Source organism: Rhagoletis pomonella, unplaced genomic scaffold (genome assembly GCF_013731165.1).
Source record: "Rhagoletis pomonella isolate Grant_MI unplaced genomic scaffold, Rhpom_1.0 Rhpom_scaffold_00005, whole genome shotgun sequence".
NCBI classification, from domain to species: Eukaryota; Metazoa; Arthropoda; class Insecta; order Diptera; family Tephritidae; genus Rhagoletis; species Rhagoletis pomonella.
Genome location: NW_023458559.1, coordinates 56,926,279 through 56,948,017, shown reverse-complemented (window position 1 = coordinate 56,948,017; position 21,739 = coordinate 56,926,279). Strand labels below are relative to the sequence as shown.

Genomic DNA, 21,739 nt, shown 5'->3' with positions numbered 1-21,739 from the left:
TGCTGTTCCACAGGATGAAAGAGTTTTCCCGTTCAAACGGAGTTATTAATATTCCTACCGTGTTCTCTCTAATTCAGCACACTTCTTCTTGATACACCGATGACCTGTTGATGTGCCTAGGATATCTGTGGAGCTAAAACAATTTTGCGCTTCTTTGTATGCATACTTAAAGAACGTGGTTTTATTAAGTCATCTAGAATGTAAATTTCATGATTTCATCGCCTTCTATGTTTTGGGTCCCATTTTTTGCAGAAGTACTTTTTATCCTAAAGTTAATACCCGTTAATTCAGGTCATCTGTCGGCGCCATTTTTTGCGAAAGTATATTATACGCTGCAGAGCGTATGTGAAGTATGAATCCGAAGTTATGGCTAATTAAAAATTTCACACCTATGGGATGAGCCACGCCCCTTTTACCAAAGTACATCTACTTTACAATAAGCATCTACCATTGATATGTATTTCAACACACAAAATTTTAAAGTCATGTGGCTTACGGTTTTGAAGTTATAGCTGATTAAAAATGTCGCGCGTATGAAAGGTGCTACGCCCCCTTGTCCGATATCATTTTTTTATACCCTAGGCTACGTCCGAGGTTACTCCCTATATACCAGTTAATGTCCCAAACAGACAAACAGATAAGCAAACTACAGTTTTATTATAGTATAGATTATCGTTTTATTTCGGCTACCTGGCAATCCTTTGTTGTCACGTACGCAAAACGTTAAATAAAAATTTAAGGCCTGCTATAATGCATTCTCCGCCAGCTTGAGCACGATCGCTATGCACATGCATACATGCATACAAGTGCATTTAACTGCATATTGTATACACACTGGGTTGCATTCCTTCTCTCGCTTATGCACTCTAAGTACTCAAAAATACATATAATTATGTATAGTGGCAATACCAGGCAGGGAGCAAATGTGCATTCACATACATACAAATGTATCTCAGATTTTTTCAATTTACTCAACACGAAGATGTGTATACTGTAACCACAAAGGTGCTTATGTACATATGTACTACATACATATGAACCTAAATATATACCTTACAAAACAGTGTGTAAATGAGTTAAAATTATTGTAATGGTAGGCTGTGATCTTTGGATCCCGAGAAGTAAAATGCCTTTGCTGTGAAAGAACACAATCCATTTCCTCAATATTCTATAAGTATATAAATAATCTGCACGAATGGTTTGCCGAATGTATTTAGCCTCATCCTTGGGAGGGCTGTACTTTCCCCCAGGAAGTGTTCGACTGTCTCTTTTGAGCCTGGGGTATTACAATTGCGACAGAACCTATTAAAGGGAAAGCTAAGCTAATCCTTTTGGCATATATCTCAACGGTCTAGGGGCCTACGCAGACTGCAGTAAATTTCTAGGTATCCTCTTCTCTCATTCCTAAAAGAACTCATAGTCTTAAGTGAGTCGTAGTACCCCCGGAACTGCCGGGTAATCCTATTCGATCCTGCACGGTTGCAGCTCTGTCTGACTTTGCTTTGATCTCCCTAAATCAGGCCTCATGTCCACCGCATGGGACACATTCAGTGCCGAGCCGCACCTTACGAGTTCGTCCTCTGCCTATGTCCCGAGACATATATTACGGTAATTTCGTATTCAACAAAAATCGAGGCCAGCTCTCCCCTACAGTTGTCCACTATTTCAGATATCAAAGGTAAAAGAGAGTGCTTTAATTGCTGCTAGTGCCTCCTTAATTACCTAGAACCGCTTGCATAGTCTGGTAGGCGAAAATATAAGTTTAGGTTATATGAAACCACTTGGCTTCCAATTAAGTTTGGAACCATGGTTTAGTAAAATTATGTAATATTGCTTTATTTGCGAAAAGCATACGACATTTTTCTCAGGGTTTACGCGCGCGGTAAAAATGGAAATTTTGGTATTGCACTTATCTGAATATCACAAATTTGCCGCCTACCAAAATATGCCGCCCTGTGCAAGTGCTCTAAGAGAGAGAGTGTGTGTGTAAGTCCAAGGCTGGCTGTAACTCAATTTGGCTCAGCGAATCCTGGGCGCAAACCAAGACATGTGCAACTGCAAGGTCGTTCTAGACGGAATACGAGCTAGGAACGTACAAGGGATCATCTTGAACTGGGAAAGTCCCAACTTTTATTTCTATTGATGCTTAGAGGACGATGAGGTGGAATCATCTCAACACTATCTGGTCTAAACGCTTTGGACCACTGTTTTTAATAATATTGCTCTGAGAGGCTCTCCGTGACTGCAACTGCGGCCGGCAAAACTTCGTTATTGGCACATACAGGCAGGTTCTTCGATTCACTACCGAGTGAATTTCAACCCCCTTTCAGTTTGGATTGAAAGTGACTTTAGTGAAAATTCACTCGGAAATCTACTGCAGAACCTGCCTGATAGTTCCTGATTGTAGTTGCATCTCAAAGGACTGACGCTTACTAAATGTTACTATTTGTTACTTTAACCTATCTGTATCGTTTAGTTTTGCTCATACAAGGTAACGAAACACAACCGTTTCAAATCACTAGGAAACAGTTTGCGAGCGGCAACTTTACTCTGCTAGATTTCGCAGAGAATGAAGAGAAAGAGGAAAGCAAACCAATCATAAAGTTAAGCTAAAATTAGTCAAGAACGCAGAACGTATACTTAAACGCAGTCTGTGTACGCAGAATTTTGTCGATTACTGGAGCTCTCAGTGTTGCTTACTACAGTGTTGCCACTCACCAATACCTTTTCATAAACTTACCTTGGTAAAAACGTCAACTACAATTTTTCGTGCTATAATAGACTGTAGCTAAATATAAACTATTTAGTTTTCAACAAAAAACCTTATTCAATAGTAAATTTCAAATATTTTAAACATATTTTGATTAGGAACTTATAACTTGTTTACCATCTGCAAAACTGACGAAGTGGCAACCATCTAAAGAAGGAAGAAATCAGCTGACACGGAAAAATCTAAATTCCGCAGATTTCTGCGCTACGGTCTACAACTACAGAAAAATTCTGCGGTGTTGAGCTTTCATTTACATGGGGCTTTGGTAAGACTGATCGTGTCAGCTGACTGGGGTTTACGTACCGGTAGGTTTACGTTTTTGACTCATTTCAGCTTAAGTGCTCACACCACACTATTGTGCATATCATAGGACGTAGTATTTTGCAAAGAAACCTACTGAAGGAGTTGAACCATTCTGCTAACTTCATAGGCAACATTCAATTACTCAGCATTAAAGGAGAGAATGGTTTCCTTTGTTTTGCAAGTGGGCAAAGGAACAAACAATTCATTTGGTTTGTACTCAGCTGCAATTGAAACGTATCGTGTATTGTTAGTGCTCGGGATCAGTATGACAAACGGAGCACAAACTGTTCGTACTTGTTGCGGGAATGGGTGATACGTTCGGTTTGTTTTCGTACTCTGCAAATCACCTTTTATATCGACAGGCCTTGACTCAAAGATAGTGGCACTGGGTATACAAAATTCGGGTGCAATTCAAGCTTGCAAACTAGTCTTAGGGCTTCGACCTAATTATAGCAAAGTAAAGAAGTATACTTGAGAGGTAAAGTTGTTTAGCAAAGTATACCACAAGAATAGCATAGAACCTGCCTTGCTTGTTTCTAATTGGAGATACGGAGATCGTCCGAAATTTCCTGTTCGGTTCCGTTTGTGGTATTCGATATAAACTTTTATACCAACTCATTATTTTATGCGCTATTTTTTCGTCTTGACACACTGTCAAGCAATAATAAAGTGCATCATTTACCGCTCGTGTAACTTCTCGTATGGATATGAGCATAAATATGTACATATGTAAATACATTAGACTGCATCACTAACCATACAAAAAAAAAACACACTGGTACTGTTTTTCCACTGGGATTATAAAATCTATTATATTTTAAGACTTTCACCAAAATATCTCGGAAAAATATTAAGATTTACGTGAGCTGGACCGATTTGAAAATACCTCCAAAAATTTAGTGTTTTAATTAATAAAAACTGTTTTAATAAGTATTTTTTGAAAAAAAAATCGCCTCAGATGACCAAACAGTTTAATATTAAAAAATTTGCATAAAATATTAAAAAAAAAAAATATTCTACGGAATCATAATAATGAGATTTTCGGTGCTATTTTTAATCTTTTTCCAAAGACTGGTTTAATAAAAACTTGAATAACTCAGCCAAAACTTTACCAATTTAGACTTATGAGTTATCATTGGTAAGGTATTTTCTCACCCCTTTAATTTCTTTGCGAATAAGCTCATTCAAAGTATGAAAGAGGAAGATAAGATAAACGATGTCATTCCATGTTGAGTTATGATGTGTTGGTATTTGATATAGGAAAAAATTGGGACAGGAGTCAGTTTTTTTGTAAATAAATAAAAAGGGTGAGAAAATCTTAATATTTTTCGGAAATATTTTGGTAGAAGTCTTAATATATAATAGATTTTGTAATCCCACCGGAAAAACTGCAAATTTTTTTGGTGATGCAGTCTAATGTACATATATAATTGAAATTCTCGGCTAGAGCGTTCGTTTGTGATCGTGGACTTACCTGCCTAGTGCGGTTCGCCTGCTTCTTGCATGACCGTTTGCCTCCCAGCAAACCAGATTGGGTTGATAGCAGCACCAGCTGCTGGATGCTAGCCCTCTGGGTGCAGGAGCACTACAGCAACAGCACGAAAACGAGAGCGACTTAGTGAGTATATAATCAAAGTATAGTATATGCGTGAGCAATGATTGTTGTCGCTCGACAGCGCTTCGGCTGAGTTGGTTGGACGATGGGTTGATTAGTCGATCGAGTCGATTTTCAGCGTTTGGCTTTGGTAGTTTTGGTGGCGAGTCACCGGCAAAATAGCAAAACATTCGTCTACTCCACACCGCAGCGAACGTACACGCTGTTGCAGACAACGCGCACGGTTGAAAACAATCAAAACAAAACGGTTGAAAATTAGACCTAAAACAAAAATCGGTGACGATCAAAATAGAAATAAAGTAAAATAAAGATTCAAAAAATTGCACGCGCATACAATTTTTACAAGCAACTCATCAAAAGCATAATAAAAAAAAACAACGAAATTGATTTAAACATGGTACGTGTGTAAAGCTAGAAAAAAAAATTTCGAGTGTTGAAGTGTGAAAATCGAACAGATCCTTCTACATATGGAAGTGTGGGCAAGGACTAAAAAAAAGACACTTCAATAATGTCATAGATTTTTTTTAATTAAATTGACTTAGTTTTACCGCGATCAGCTCGATACGCTTGGCATTTAGATTTTTTTGTGGCTTCGAGCACTTCGCGTCAGCGTGATCGCTAAAAATCGTTTTATGTCGCTTGGGTGACCACAAAATATGTAGATTTTTATATCCTTGTGTTAGATGAATTATGAAATAAATTTATTTTCAGAACATAATTGCACCTACATATGTGCATACATATACATACATATATGTATGTATGTAAATAATAAGCGCGTGTGACATAGAAAATGCGAGAAAGCAGAGTTGATTTATTTGTTGACAGCTGCGAATTGTTTTTGTAAATAATAAAGGGTGTGTATACATATGCGTGTGTGTATGTAAGAAAGAAAAAGTGGTAGATATCAAAAAAGCACTGCATTAAAATGTATGTACGAAAGAAAACGAAATAAAACAATCAAAAGAACCTCGAGATTTCGCATAGATATTTAATAAATACGGCCAAGGCTGTTGAACTTTATATGTATGTAGAAGGCGAGGTAAAGCCACGGGTGTGTGTAGTACTAAATAAAAAATTTTAAAAAAGAGAGGCAAAATCACCAATTTTTTCTGAAATTTATGAATTCGTAAAGTGTCTTTCCAAAAAATGTTGTCAACACCTTTCCGGTGACTAATTTCTTTATCGAATTATCATACCCTGTAGTCAAATTCTCATAGAGAGTAAGAACGAACTCGACTGAACGAGAACTCACTAGCGCTGAGCTATGTAAAGAAACGCAGCGTTGCCGCACTTTATAATTATACAAACTATGTATGTATGTTGTAATTAGAAACAACAAACTCAAAAATATGTATGTCAGGTAACTACATATGTACGCATAAAAAATGGTATTCCAGCAAACACTTGAAAGCCGCAAGCCCCTCCAACTATAAATAGCCGCCACGCGAACAACGCTGCCAAGCAAACAAACGCTTTTTGTGTCATTATCAGCTAAGACAGCTGAGTGGGCACTTCATGACTACAGGCAAACATAATTAAGCCATTTTCAAACAGCTGATGATCGTTACCGACCGACAGACCGCCTGCCTGTGGATGTATAATAACAACCGGTGACGGCCGCACAAACAAATGAGCAAAAAAAAAAACAAACAACAAGCACACCAAAAACTCGCACTATTACCTGAGCTGGCAGAAAATTTATTATAAGTTCATACTACAAATGATTTATGGAGAAAAGTAGCGTATACCCCTAGCTAACTAATCATTTGGTTAACTACATAGCTCCGACGCTAGTAAAACTTTAAAACGACACGCTTATGACCTTAGCAATTGAGCGTGCAAACGATCGGCTGGATCAATGCTTGGAGCGCGTAAACCTAAATGGGTGTGGATATGCCTATGTGGCTCTGCGGCGCTTGTTTGGCTCAGTAAACGATCGAACAGGTGAACGATCAATTTATGGCTTAAATGAGATTTAACCTGTATGTGTAACAAGCTGCCTGCTGCATGCTCACAGCATTCGGGCAAGAAATTTTAATTATGTTCATAAAGCAAACGCTAGCAAATTAGCAACAAATCAACAGATAAACACTAGCAAGCAAGCACAAGCGTTAGAAATTTTTATTTGGCGGAAATATTAAATTGTGTGTTATTGAACTGCGCTGAATGCAGGCACTTAATGTTATCGAGTGATCTGTCTAATGTGGTGATGGTGAAATATTCCAATTAATAAATGTTTGCCAGAGAGCAATAATAAAATGGTAATTTAAAAAATTGGCATTGCCATCAAATAATCATATAATTCATTTCAATTTCTGGAGGGTGGAGGCTGGCAGCTTGTGGTTTCAGCGAAATTTCATAGTTATTATGGAGGGACTGCGGCTTTGCTTTGTACGAATTCCGAAATATTTCATAAGATCAAAAGTTTAAATATTTTATTGATAACAAAGACAACGAGAGAAATAAAATGGAGCACTCTAAATCGTAATTTTTGCGTTGATAAGAAAAAAGGCGAAAGCCTCATTTTATTAGTTATTTCGCTTTAGATATTTTTTTTTATTAAATAAATATTTGTTTTTTATTATCAGAAGTAAAAATTCCACTCTCAAAGATTTTTGGAAATAAATAAATAAATAAACACCCCTATTCTGCAATACTTTCATATTCGGATTTTGCTACGAATCGTAGAAATAGTATGCTGAAATCCGAATCGTATTTTCGAACTTTCGAAAATCGTACCAATGCATGCCTAAAAACGAACGAGTAAGAAATTGATAGCTTTTTTGCGTAATTTTGTACGAAAACAATTCTGTGTCGGAGGCGAAATAAAAGGTGTAAATCGATCTGTGTTTGCAGGAGATATTAGTGGTGTTCATTTAAAGAGATAAATTTGCCTTTCGTATATACGTATATTTTTATCTACTGATTTATATAAATGAACAAAAAATAATCTTTGTTGCCCTTATCGAAAAACTTGGGGCCCGGTTTAGTTATTTGTACAATGATTTCTGTTGTTGTGGCCAAACGCATAACCCGAATATAAAAACTTTTACATACACGTGTAATCACAGGATTAAACTTTAATTTAAAATAAATTTGTCTGTGGATGGCGTAGCCGGAGTTATATGCACAAGAAATGTTGTATGCCTTGAAATGCGGAAGCCCCTCTTCTCCGGCAAGACAGAAAGGATAATTATAATTAGTAAGGGATATAATCCCTAAGCGCGTCCGAAGGCAGAAGCAAGCGCAACAGGTGGTGGACCCAACAAAGTGCATGTTTTCATTGGCTTGGAAGAAGCTGTTATTGCATTAACTGGATTGAGAACCAGTTCTTCAGGCATACGAGGTTGTGGGTGAACAATTAAACCAGAAGCTGACATAGATGCGTCCATGGTTACTATGCCCGACAGCTCCACATATCTTTGTGAATTCACTTCCATAGTGCGCTCTTACTCTGCTGCTATAATTGCAAATGGAATAGAATCCATCGTTTCCTTCAAAATATGTAAATTTAAAAAGTTTACTATAAATAAGCACTTGATGAATCTTTTTTTAATTCCTTTCCACTTTGTTTTCCTTCATACAGCTGTCTTCGAAAAACCACTGATAGCTGGCAATGCTGCACAGGTTTCCGGAAGGGCTGCAGCATGTCGATTTTTCGTTTTTCGTAACGTAGCTACGAATTACGAATTATGAAAATTCGGGTTCCAGAATGCTATCCCTGCAGGCAACTTTTCTCCCCCCACGACGCTATTTCCCGTCGGTATTCTTTTTGGCAGCGCAAAGTCTTCATGTTTAAGATATTTTTATAAAATTCAGGCAGGAAATTAACAAGGATATTGATAGGTGCTATGTCGCTTTCGTAGCTCTCACCTATACTGGATTTGATAGGGAATCCTTGTAAGCACTGAACAAAAAAGGTAATGATCGCTCTGCTAAACCATTGTTCAACGACTTAAAGCTTCTCCTTTATGAGCTACTGCCCAGTTCCTAAAATGTATTGTCCCGCTGAATATTTTTTTAAAAGTCGGGACGTATAAGCGTCCCGATTTTATATATTTGTACCGATTCAGTCCCGATTTTCAGTGTCTTATTTATTCATTTATTAAGACTCTCCCTGTACTGCGGCCCAAAAGTAATTTTTCGTACAAGCGAGGCAGCACTTGTAATAATAATAGATTGGCGCTTACACATATGTTAGTGTTTGGCCGAGCTACTTCTCCAATTTGTGCGTGCGTGCGCCTTGATGTTGTCACACAAAGGGGTGGGACCTACAGTTTTGCGCCGACTCTGAACGGCGATTGTAACTATTTTTATGAGAAACTCGCTCTCATGGCAGAAATACATTCGGAGGTTTGCCATTGCCTGTCGAGGGGAGACCGCTGTTAAGAAAAAAACCTGTCTTAATAATAAAATTACTAATCCTCAAACAAATCGTGGTGTTGAAAAACATAAGCTGTAGATATAGTGACAAAAATGCACATAGGGAGGACACATTTTAGCTTTCTTTGGCTATTCCCCTTTCGCTTATTTAATGTTTATTACTTTTTATGAAAGTGTGGCTCATTATCTAACAAAGACCATGTAAGCCAAAATTTCAAACTTTGTTCAAAAATTAGCAAAATTCGACAAAGTTTCATACAAACTTTGAGCTTTGTAATTAGATTTCTTAGAAATGTTCTCAGTATGCAATAACCCATTCAATTCAAAGGGCAAAATTTAAGTTGCCCCGTTGATATTTGGTAAATTTTTTTTTTGAAAGTGTTGCTCATAGAAATTGAATTGCTAAACATAATGTGTATAGAAGAAAATGCGCGAACAAAAAATTACCAAAAATCAACGGTTAGTCCAAGATTCTTCCAACTTGCACTTTATTATACCAAAATTTAATGAGCTACAAAACTGTATACCCAAAATTCTAGAAAATCCGATTAAAATGTTTCAAATTGTTATGTACAATTATTAAGATTTGTGGAATTTTTATAAACCTCCTGCCAATTTTGAAATCTTGATTTACATAATTTTTTTATAGTAAATTATATTTTCATAAACAAATAATAAACAAGCTCGTCAAGAACTTCAAGCAAAGCGGAACGTCACGCATTCCAATCTAAAAGCACACAAGCTAATAAGCGAACATTTCTAAAGTGCAGAGTAGAGAAGCGTAAAACAAGACACAAACGACTATTTATTTAAAAACTCAAATAGACAGAAAGTAAAAGTAAAATTAGACTTTATGCTAATTACACATCTCAACAAGCGTGAAACCAAAACCTGCTGGTCGACACGTTCCGCCAGTTATTCGTCCAAGCAAGATTCTCATTAATAGAATATGTATCTCAAAGTGTTTACAAAAATTTTGTTGTTACACTTAATTAAGTGCAAAAAATTATCAAAGGCATAACAAAATAAATATTGCATTTGCATGGAATATTTGTTAACGCCACTTTACGGCGTTACATTCAACATGAAATTGTACTCGTAGGCCTGACATCAAATAGCTATTCTCTAATAATGACCAACTGATAAGAGGACAGATTTTATAGTAAAATTTTTTCCAATACATTTTATGCATACCTAGTATTATTTATTTTATTCAAGTCCATTATCATTTAAAAGACTCCTGCTTAATTATTTATTTATATATATATTTTTTTTTCACTTGCAGCACACAACTATGCAAACTAGCGAGGAACGCACTAGCAATTACTAAAGTGATAACACATTACTGCTACATATTTTTATATTAGCTAGTCCAGTCAATCAACCGCGCACTATAAAAACAGCTGACCGTCGAGTCGATTTAGTGGTGAAGAAGAGAAAGCAACAAACTTCAGCAGTAGCAGCGTCCGCGTCAGCGTCAGCGTCCGCGTCGTTGTCGTTTGCCGTTAGGCTTATCATATCAGCAGGCGACAGACAGTCCGTAATAATCCGCAGCAAACAGCGCCAGTTGCAACAACAACAATAACAGCAACAGCCAATAAGGCAGCAATCATAATTAAAGCAGCAGCCGACAACATGATTTCACATAGTCCACCCATCTTTAGCCATAGCCCACCAGTCAGTTTCCTATCGGACTACATGAACAATCATCGGTGAGTGATCGAAGTGCGAACGTTGAAATATTTTTGTATGTAACGTAAGGCGGCTAGGCTAATGTGTAGGAAGAAAGTTCTGCTCGAAACAGGATTATGTTATCCTAAGTGCAGTGAAAGCTATTGAAAATGTGTTTAAAAAGTGCCTTCAAAATGCATTTTTGGTGAAATATCTAATTGGCGAAAGTAATAAATGTTGTGCCTAAAAATTTTGTGCTTATTTAGACCGGTGATTGTAAGCCTTGAAAGCCAAGAATGAAAGATTGCAAACGTAGTCAATAACATAAAACTATTCTATGAAAAATATACAAAAATTATCGTGGTTCAAATTTTCGTGATATAAGAAATATTGCAAAAATCCAGTTATCTTAGGCTTTATAAGAAAATAAGTTATTAAAAAGACTGAATTGAAAAAAGAATACAAATTATTTGAAAAAAAAAAGATTGGAATTTATTATCCTAAAACAAATATCTTTAAATTCAAAGAATCTTGTAAAGTATTTTGAACCCGATTTTACATTTTGTCAGCTGTTTACAAATGCCCTACCATAATTATTTGAAGGGCGATCTGAGGATCAGTTCGAACAATCAAATTCAAAGGTACATTATATTATCCAAATACATATACATATGTAGGCATATACGTAGACGAACCTGAGCGAATTGATACAATATTTTCATCTCAAGCACAAATTTGACCCGATAGCAACTTTGTGGCAGCAACGCCACAGTGCATCAATTGGTTGCAAAAAAAATAAAAATAAGTGACCACTTAGAGTTTTTATTGGCTTTCCATGCATGTATTATTTATCTTTCAATAATTTTATTAAAAAATGTATTTTTTTATTTTTTCTATTTCATTTAATTTTTATTTTCGTTTACTCCATTTTATTTTTTTTTGTTTCCTTACTATATTTTATTATACTATTTATTGTGTTTTTTTTTCTTTTCGATTTTTTATCTTATATTTTGTTGAACGCATTGTTTTTATTTATTTTTCATTTAATTTAATTTTTATTTATAGTTTATTCTATTTTGTTTTGAGTGTTTTTTAACTGTTTATTCCTTATTTTGTTTTTTTTATTATTTCTTAATTTTACATTTTACTCAACAATTGTTTTTTCTTTTATTTTTTTACTTAATTTTATTTTTATTTAAATTTATTCTGTTTTATTTCGTTTCCTAACTCTTTTGTTTTATTATTATTATTTTTTCCTGTTTTTTATTTTTTATTTTTCTTATTTTTTTTAACCAGAGTTGTGAGAAATACATTAATTTTTTAATGCATAGCATTTTAATGTTAATGTAAAAAATTAATGCATTAATTTTTGAAATTTAATTCAAATGAAAATTTAAATGCATTAATCCCGAAGAAATAATGGTAATGATTTTTTTTTGGATTAACAATTTGCAATTTTTTAATGAATTCTACTGCAATCATTTATTGCATTCAAAGTATAACAAGCATGAAAAACCCATTAACTAATTTTATTTTGAAGTAAAATTCTTTGTTGACGTTGAGGGTAGAATTTTGAGGTCAAAAAAGATAGTGGCGAAAGTTAAGGTTGGTTTTCACTATGTCAAATTCAATGGCATTTGTAGTCAAAACACATTGTCGAATGGAACTAAAAACGGTTTATTGAATGATTTAGATCAGAATAAGTTTTCAGTCGTAGACATGTGCTGCTAAATTGGCTATCTGTCCGTTTTTGGTCCATAACATAATGGGCATGCACCATAAATCAACATAAAAATCTACAAAAGCACACACTGTGCTGCAATAAAGTTTAACTCCATCTTTATTATAAGTGGATCATTGTTACGGTAACCAGAGTTCTGTGGAAAACAATCGGGACATTTCTAAAGCATCGAATGTGAACAGTTTTGTAGAATCGTTTCATTATTAAAAAAAACATTAACAAACAATCTAAAAACCTTAAAAAAGTTGAAACAAGAATGATAGACGGCAATATAGCGAGAGTACCAGTTCGACAGAATAAAACGTAACCGAAGATCATAGAAAATATGAATGCTGTCTATGTTTATGGCTCTCTTATATTCTATGTTCTTTGTGATAACGAAAGTGTTGCCACGTTTGTCCGAAAAATGGGTTTTGGACCAGAGTACAGCAAAACACTGAAAATCGGGATTTTATCGGTACGAATATAAAAAAACGGGACACTTATACGCCGCAACGTTTAAGAAATAACTATTCAACGAGATAATTTTCTCGAAATCGGTACTGTCCCGCCAAAATCAGTGGTTACCGTAATTATTGTGTTTCTTTTTTTTGCCGAGCGCGCGCACCACACAAATTTCTAGAGCTATAAGATATGGAATTTCACGCAGATTTCTTTGCTTTTTTCTACACACAAACAAAGCACCTCCGCAGAAGCTAAGAAATCTATAAATAGGTTGCAATACATGTATATTTTTTATTTTATTTATTTTTTTTCTATTTTTCTACGCTTTTGTCAACAACCAAGCAGTGTCAACTACATACACTTATTCTGTATTATTTGTTATTATTGTTGCTGGCTGTTTTTTTTTTTTTGGTACCGCAACAGCTGCTCTTGACACTAATGGAAGTCATGGCCAGTCAAGATCATAGCTCTCATAGATTTGCTCTCAATTGGCAGATTCATGCGACAGTACCTATTTCTTAAATTAAATAAAAAAATTTCTTTAAACCACTGATCCACGTATCTACATATACTATATATGCCTTGGGCATACGATCCCTAATCACTTGCGAGAATGGCCCATCCCCCAGCCAACAAGTTTTGATGAGTATAATTATTTGAGCATAGGTAATGAGACAGCTGGCTGCTTTAAAAATAACTATAAAGGGCAGACAATTTTTGAATTATGTAGGTAATATGTAGATATGTACACTAGGGTTGTCCAAAAAATAATGTAAAAAAGTAAAGTCGGGATTTTTATGCTCTCAACCCCTAGGACTGTTCTATATCGAAAAAAGTATAGCCCTATTTTTTTATTTTGATTTCAAAATAAAAATAGGGGTACACTTTTTTCCATACAGAACAATGCTAGGGAGTGAGAGCATTAAAATTCCGACTTTACTTATTTTGAACCTCCCTAATGTACACACATATAAGAACATGAGAAACATTTTAAAATAATCAAAACTGCAGTTATGTAACAGTAAGATTACTGCTCATAAGCAAATTTCATCATTATCCACTGTAAAATTTACTATTAACATGCAGGCCTTTCAATACGCTGTAACCTTACAGCTTCCTGTAGGCATCCTCTGTTAAATTTTATTTAAAGAAAGGAATAAATATTTTATGAGCACATTAGTAGTATTACGACATTATGTTAGAAAGACAGTCAAAAATTGTTGCCAACCGCAAAAATGATTCTATTCCATTTTTAACTGTTTCTAATCACCGTTTCACATAATAACTAATACAAAAAGAATCCCGCCGAAAACAACCTTACAGCGCTGTTAACCTCGAAAAGAGATCATGGCAACTTCAAAAATGTATGTAACTGAGTATATTTATAGTAAGTGTTTAATCACTAATTAATAATCTCACCCACTTGAACCCGTAAAGTCACAAGTTGTAATAAAAAATACATACATAGATAAATATGTATGTACAAATAATTACGATTAGTTACATGCATGCAAACATAAATACACAATAGATAAGACACGCGTCTGAGGCGTGCTAACAGGCTGCTAGCTTGACTTACTAGCAACCTCCAGCCGGTCTAGTCGCCGGCTTGCCTGATTTAGAAACTATGGAAATGTAGCGCCATGATGTGCTGTCACTTTGATTGATAATGTCGTGAGAAGGGAGGAGGCAGTGTGTGAAAAATATGCATACATACATACGTACATACATACAATTGATTAATACATACTTTTGTGGACTAAAAGTGTTAATATGGACCACATTTCAAATTGCAAAGTTTTCACATATGTATCTACATATCGCAGATTTAATAATATCGAGATGTTATTCAAAATTTACGTTTTTGGAGATTTCATCACAAAATTAATATCCTTCATAAGAAGAATATGTTAAACCTAACAAATGACTAAACTTCCCAATGTCAATATGTGTCTTTCTAGCTGTCTTTTGGTAGATCAGCTGTATGAATTGTTCAAACTTTGATAGCGTTTTCCCACAAAATTGAAATTTTGAAATAATTACGTCTTTTTGGCGGTTAGGGTAAGTAGTTTTTATGTTCAAGTGATTGTACGAACTATATTCTATTGGCTAGAAGGTACAAACAAAACTTCTTTCTAGTTTAAATATTCTTGAAACAGCCCACAGTGGTCGGAAAGACCATATTTTACGCGAAAAATAAATATTTTAAAACCGAGATAAATTAACCGAAATAAAGCTATTCTTATTCAGAAGTGTCTAACGAACTTCAAACTGATTATTATTTTCAATAATATCGATCGTGGCACGTTGTAACAGTTATGAGTTGATAGCTTTCTTAACAATTTTTTTATGAAAACTTTCAATTATAACAGTAATTGCTGGTTTGGTGTTACTTCTAAAATATGGAAAATAATGATTTTATATGATATATTACATAATAAAACTTGGTTGCTAAATTATCAACACCATAATAACGCGGCTTATTTTTCAAGAAATATTTTCTTCAAAAAGGTGTAATTTGTAGGACCGAGTAGTACCAAAATCTAATTCGAAAGTCCCTTAAAGGATCTACGAAAAGAAATTCCGTGCATACTCGCGCCAGAAAGAGGGGCGGACATTTTCATTTCACTAGACCAACTTTAGCAGTTGTTCCAAATAACATAACGTATATTAAAATATTAAAGATTAATGTAATTTATTCTATATTTAGCATCATACGAGTATAATTTATAGGATTATAAAATAAAAAATAAAAAATCTTTAAAAAACTGTTGGGGCCTAGATCAAATTGTTTGACTGAACATATAGCAGACGTCCCCAGGTATCCCAAATTAATAATATAATTACTGTTATTATTTCATAATTTCATCATACATTCATTTTAAATATCTGTGGGCTTTTGACAGAACGACCTCTGTGCTATCTGTATGTTGAAATTTGGAGTAAACTATAAGGAACTTCCATTTAAAAATTTGATATTTTATTTAACTTTCATTAATATAGCATCTTGAACTACTCCTATTACCGACTAAATATAAAATTAACATTCGAAAACTCATTGAATTACCGCTTTGAAGAGAAAATGTGACCTCACTCGAGAGTAGTTGTTTTGTCAAAAGCCCACAGATATGTTCCGCTCTATATGATAAATCAAATTTTGTTTAATATATTGTGTTACTCAACTGAAAATAACAGTTGATTTGATAGTTTTCAACCGAAAAAGTTGGAATATGATACAGAACTGGAGATCAGTGAGCCTTAAAACATAGTACGTTTAATTCTTGGGAAATTTTCGTCATTTCTAGAGAAATTGACAGCCCCTTCGGCAGTCGTAAATTCTTAAGATTTCGGTTAGACGTAAATTCGTGACTAGCGTGTCTAAAACCCTTAACAGAGGCAAAATTAACCGTTTAATTGACAGCTGTCAACTCTCAAAGTTTTAATTTAACATAAAATTCGTGATCAGCATGTCTAAGATTCTAATCAGTCTTATTTTTTTTTTAATTCACATTTATTTGACAACTGTCAAGGCTTCAATTTGACATAAAATTCGGGATCAGCATGTCAAAAAACGTAATCAGTGGTATTTTCAAATAGATTTTCTTAATTTTAGAGAAATTGGCAGTTGATTTGACAGCTCTCTACAGTCAAACTATAAGTTTTAAAGCATATGTATTCGGACTTAACAATACAACAATACTACGATTCCGCAGTTTTATTATAATCGCAACAGCCCTTCTAATTAATCGCGTAAAACATGGCTTCTCTGAACACTGTGTGGCCCTATTTACAAAAAAAGTCTCACATGTTTCCAATAATCGATTAGGGAAGCTCTTAAGTTTAACTAAATTCCGAACGAAAAAAATTGTATTAAAAAAAAAAACAATTAAAAAGTGTGGCGAGTTAATATTAATACATTTTCCATACACTGATAGCAAAAAACTTCTATAATTCGATAAGCATTTCTGTGGTAAAAATAAAAAAGATTCGATATTAAGTCAAGTTTAATGACAGTAATTTGTTAAAGGAACAGTCCGCGCAAAGGTGCAATGAATTATAAACAGTTTTTTTTCCAAAACCAGCTGTGTTAACATGCATACATGTACATTAGGTTAGTCCAAAAATGCAAGTGAAAAATTTATTATTATAATATTTTTTATTTTGAATTCACAGCGCTCAAAGTTTTCCACGTTTCGTAGAAATGGTATAGAATTCTTGAAAATCAATATTTTTCGATCGGAAAACTCTGGTTCCCCCAGGAGACCTCCAATAAAAATACTAAATTGTTTATTTAACCATATATTAACTATATATTATAGGTCCACCAAACCCCCGATAAAATGCAATGGGGGACCAATAAAAAATCTTTAGTATTAAAAAATGGTTAAATAAACAATTGGGTATTATTATTGGGAGTCTTCTGAAGAGAACCAGATTTTTCCGACCGAAAAATACATATTGATTTTCAAGAATTCTATAACATTTCTACGAAAAGTAGTTTTTCCCATATAAAATATAGGGACACTTTGAACGCTTTGAGCGACCTCTAACTATTTTTTTATTCCAAATTAAAAAATAGCTGTGCATATTTCTCTATATAGAACAACCCTAGGCGGAGAGCATTGAAATTCCGCGTAAAATTTTTTTTGTGAGCACCCTAATGTAGATATGTACCACTTAACGCCAGAAGCATTGCACATACAATTAAATCATTCTTGCGCTATATATATGTGCAAATGTAGTATATCCTCAAGTAGTACTCGCCGCTATACGTTTACTATCAAACTTGTTTGTGCTTTCTCTTCGCACTTGCATCGATACAAACTTGTTAATTTCACTTTCAATAAACGATTTTTTTTAGTTTTTGCTAACAATAACAAAGTACGCGATTGCTAGACTCGCGTTTGCTAACTTTATCAGTTGTTTGATAAGTTAATCAGGGAAATTAGGCAAGTGCTTTTGTTAGTTATTTGATTGTATGTAGTCTTGCAAGGATTTCCTGTTTTAATTTTATGTCTTAAACGCATTTAAATTTTAAAATGGTGGAGCAGACTAATGAGCTGCCGGCACGACATTAGTGCGTGTCCATTTACAGCGTACATAGATGAGGTGCGTAGAGACATATTTATGTATGTATGTATATAGTAATTTTAACGGAGACAGAGGCAATTCAATCACATATCACAATGTTATGTTGCTCAGCGGTGGCCGTCCGGTAAAGTCTGTGGGTACTCTGTTAATGGCACTGTTGCATTTTATACTTCTGTTCGCATTAGAGCACATAGGTCATCCAATATAACGAAAATCAAAAAATGCGATAAACCGAGTCATTTTTTCACCTATAATACCACCATCTTTTCAATTAAATAACTCATTGCATTAATATATTAAAGAAACTATTTCTTTAATTCTACGACAACAAACCTCGAGTATTTTATTTATTTTTTAAGAGAAAACGTCTTTAATTCGCGACTATTTTTATCATTTGATGCCAAAACAAATTATTTTATGCAAAAAACGCGAACTTGAAAACAAAAATACAAGCAACATTATTTATATGTATGGAATACTAAAATTCCTTAGCGTTCTCAATATACTTCGAAACAGCAATGATATAATTTTGATGATTCGTTATTCCGAAAATTCGTTATGCCAGGGACTGCTGTACTTACTCATGATCGATGAAAAAGTAGGAAAATTCCTTCAACCTTGGATTTTTTAAATAAAAAATAATTCGCTCAGAGCTGATATAAAGTTGCAAGTACAGTAGCAATACAGTAAATATGTAACTACTAAATTTCTTTGATTACTCTGCTTTTATGGGAGTAGCTACATAGTAGTCACGTAGACCCGTAGAGTAACTCCCACTGCGCACGTATGCATACATATGTACATATCTACTTGTTTACATATAATGCAAAGTGCTAAACAAGAGGATTAATGAAGTATAAATATAGATTTCGTTTTTCATAGTTCACAGATAACTGGCCATATCTTAAGTATGTATGGACATGCATACATATGTACATATATACATATTAGTCATCTGAATTTCCTGATAACAATACAGTCAGTGTTGAAACCATGTTATCGACTTTAATCAGTCCAAAATTGAATTCATGAAATTCCTTTTGATCAGCGATAGAGAAATATAAAATAGAGAGATATAAAATAACGCAAGGCACTTCACTTTCGAATTAGGCGAATTTAAATAGTATTTCTTGTTTTTAAACTGACTTCAACAAAAGGACGAGGAATTCTTTTTATGTACATATGTTACCGCATAACTTTGGACCACGTGAACAGATTTCTATAATCAGAAAGGTGGTACCTCAAAGGAGGTCCCATACTAATTTGGTTTAAATCAGATAATTGGATCATGAAGAAATTAATGGTATTTCATTGTATATGAGAATTGAAATCGGTTTTGTTTTTTCTTTGAAATCTGAAGTCATTTCTTTCAAAATTCAAAATGGCGGATCCAAAATGGCGATACATTTCTTAAAAAACTATTGGATTTGATCGAAACTTGGTACTCGGGAGTTTTTGGGATCGCTGATTAAGAAGCTGAAGTAAATTTTTAGAGTTCAAAATGGCGGATCTAATATGTCTATCAAATACTTAAAAAAATTACTAAAATTAAAACGTTAATACAGAACGTTTCAAGCATTGACATGAAACTCATTACCTGTGGACTTCTGGGGATTCTGATAACGAATCTCTTGTCAGATTTTCAAAATTCAAATGGCGGATCCGAGTTTCAAACAAATCCAATAATTTTTTTAATTGATCGCCATATTGGATCTGCCATTTTTAATTTAAAAAATCTGACATCAGATTCATAATCAGCAACCCCAGAAAACCATTTGAAAAGAGTTTCAACCCATGACAATGCCTGAAACTTTCAGCATCAGCGTTTTTATTTTAGTTATTTTTTAAGAAATTGATCGCCATACTGGGGATCCGCCATTTTAAATAAAAAATAATAATTGACTACAGATTCGTAATCAGTGCCCTCAAAAACTCCCGAGTGCCGAGTTTAGAGCAAATCCAATAAAAAAAAAAAAAATATTAATAATCGCCATATTGGTACCGCCATTTTGCATTTTGAAAAACTGACATTAGATGCGTAATCAGCGACCCCCGAAACGTCCTGGTAACATGTTCTAACTCATGACAAGGCGTCAATATTGAATATTTTGTTATTTATTTATTTTGTACATGCGTTTATGTGTGTATGTATGTAGATGTTTTCTAGCAGCATCAGAAGGAATACTATATAAAGGAATTTACAAAAAGTAGTATCTTAAGGGATACTCTATGAATAGGTTAGGTAAGGATATCCGAAGGTGTGTATGTATATCATGTTAAGTTTCAAGCAAATATCTGTAGAGATTTTTGGTATCGAAAACTTTATGAAACTATATGTCAGCGCTTCAGTTGCATATGTCGGCAAAATCTTTTCGAATCAATTGAATAATTCTTTATTATCGGCTGTCATAGGAGACCATTATCCACCGCACCCGCGTTCCCTATCCACGCTACTGCTATTATGCAATCAATATTTTGTGTACGCGTGTTGTCAGTTGTCCAAAATAATTAACGTCCAATTGCAAGCGAGACAAGTCAGCAACGAATTTTTTGTTGCTAATTTTTTTGCTTCATATTTGCCAAAATACATTTCAAAATACAAATGGCACCTTGCAGCTTTTTGCAAACACTTGCTTAACACAAAACGAGAGAGAATAATTAGCCACGTCTACATGTTTGGTTATCAACAAACCATCTGTTAAAATTAAGATTCGTATACTCTTCTGCACGTTTTTGTTTTACATTTTTCATTCACAATTTTGTGTGCTTTTGCCACTTATTCGTTTGCTTGTTATGAAAATCAATACACATGTACATATGTACATTTCTATGTACAAATAGAGTTGCAAAAAATTTGCTCTCGCCAGCACACTTTTTTTAGTCGAAATTCAATATTAACATATCGATGTTAAATTTCATCACCATCAGCAAATTTCAAAAGCATGAGCACACTATGAGCATAAAAATTAAGTAAACATTCGTTTTAAAGTTATGCTTTGAGCAAGTAAAGGCGATCTGTAAGACTGCGCGCCGTTGAGTAGAGGGTCAACAAGTATTTAAGTGCATATTAGCATATACATACATATGTACTTCTCAAATAGGACTCACATACATACATACCTATGAAAAGAGGTGAAAAAAATTAAACCATAAATTGCCACATGTGCTATACAGTGATATATGCAAGTATACCTACATAAATACATTAGACTGGATCGTAAAAAATTTTTTGTAAATCTTATTAGAAATGAAAGTGCGCAGCACGTCATCAAAAAAAAAATTGCAAAAATCAACGGTATTTTGTAGTCACTTGAAACATCCACTTTATTATACTAAAATTGAATATTATTAACAGGTAATTTTAATATTTTTTCCCTCAGTGTACTTCTGTGTTTGATTTGTTTAAAAAAAGTAGTATATCTGAAAAGAAGTGCGTAGAAAGCAGGAAAGAGCAACAAGCTCAGCCAAAAAATGGTTACATAATATTTAAAGCAAAATCTCAATGAATTGCAAGTGTGCTCCAAGAAAGTATGTCGCAGACAGTATGAAAGCAGACAAAATAAAAGTCAACAGAGGCAATTTTACACACGGAAAAATCAATATATTCACAATACTGGGGGCCAAATATAGTAAAACAGCGTTTTTAGTTTTTCTCTCTGACGTCAGAATTTTTTTAAAAGGACTTTGAAATTTCTAGAATACGATTGAATAAAAAAAA

General features: G+C 34.1%; 1 protein-coding gene across 1 annotated transcript in view; it reads left to right on the top strand.

The window, feature by feature from the left end:
* Positions 1–4,619: 4,619 nt before the first annotated feature.
* The window catches only part of LOC118739292 (protein phosphatase 1 regulatory subunit 3B-like), a 337,433-nt gene continuing 320,313 nt past the window's right edge, over positions 4,620–21,739 (top strand). Inside the window, exons 1-4 of the mRNA XM_036470538.1 lie at positions 4,620–4,691; positions 4,750–5,085; positions 10,360–10,636; positions 10,668–10,786. Coding sequence (XP_036326431.1) covers positions 10,710–10,786 — 77 coding nt within the window. The 5' untranslated portion in view covers positions 4,620–4,691; positions 4,750–5,085; positions 10,360–10,636; positions 10,668–10,709. The remainder of the gene's footprint in view (positions 4,692–4,749; positions 5,086–10,359; positions 10,637–10,667; positions 10,787–21,739) is intronic.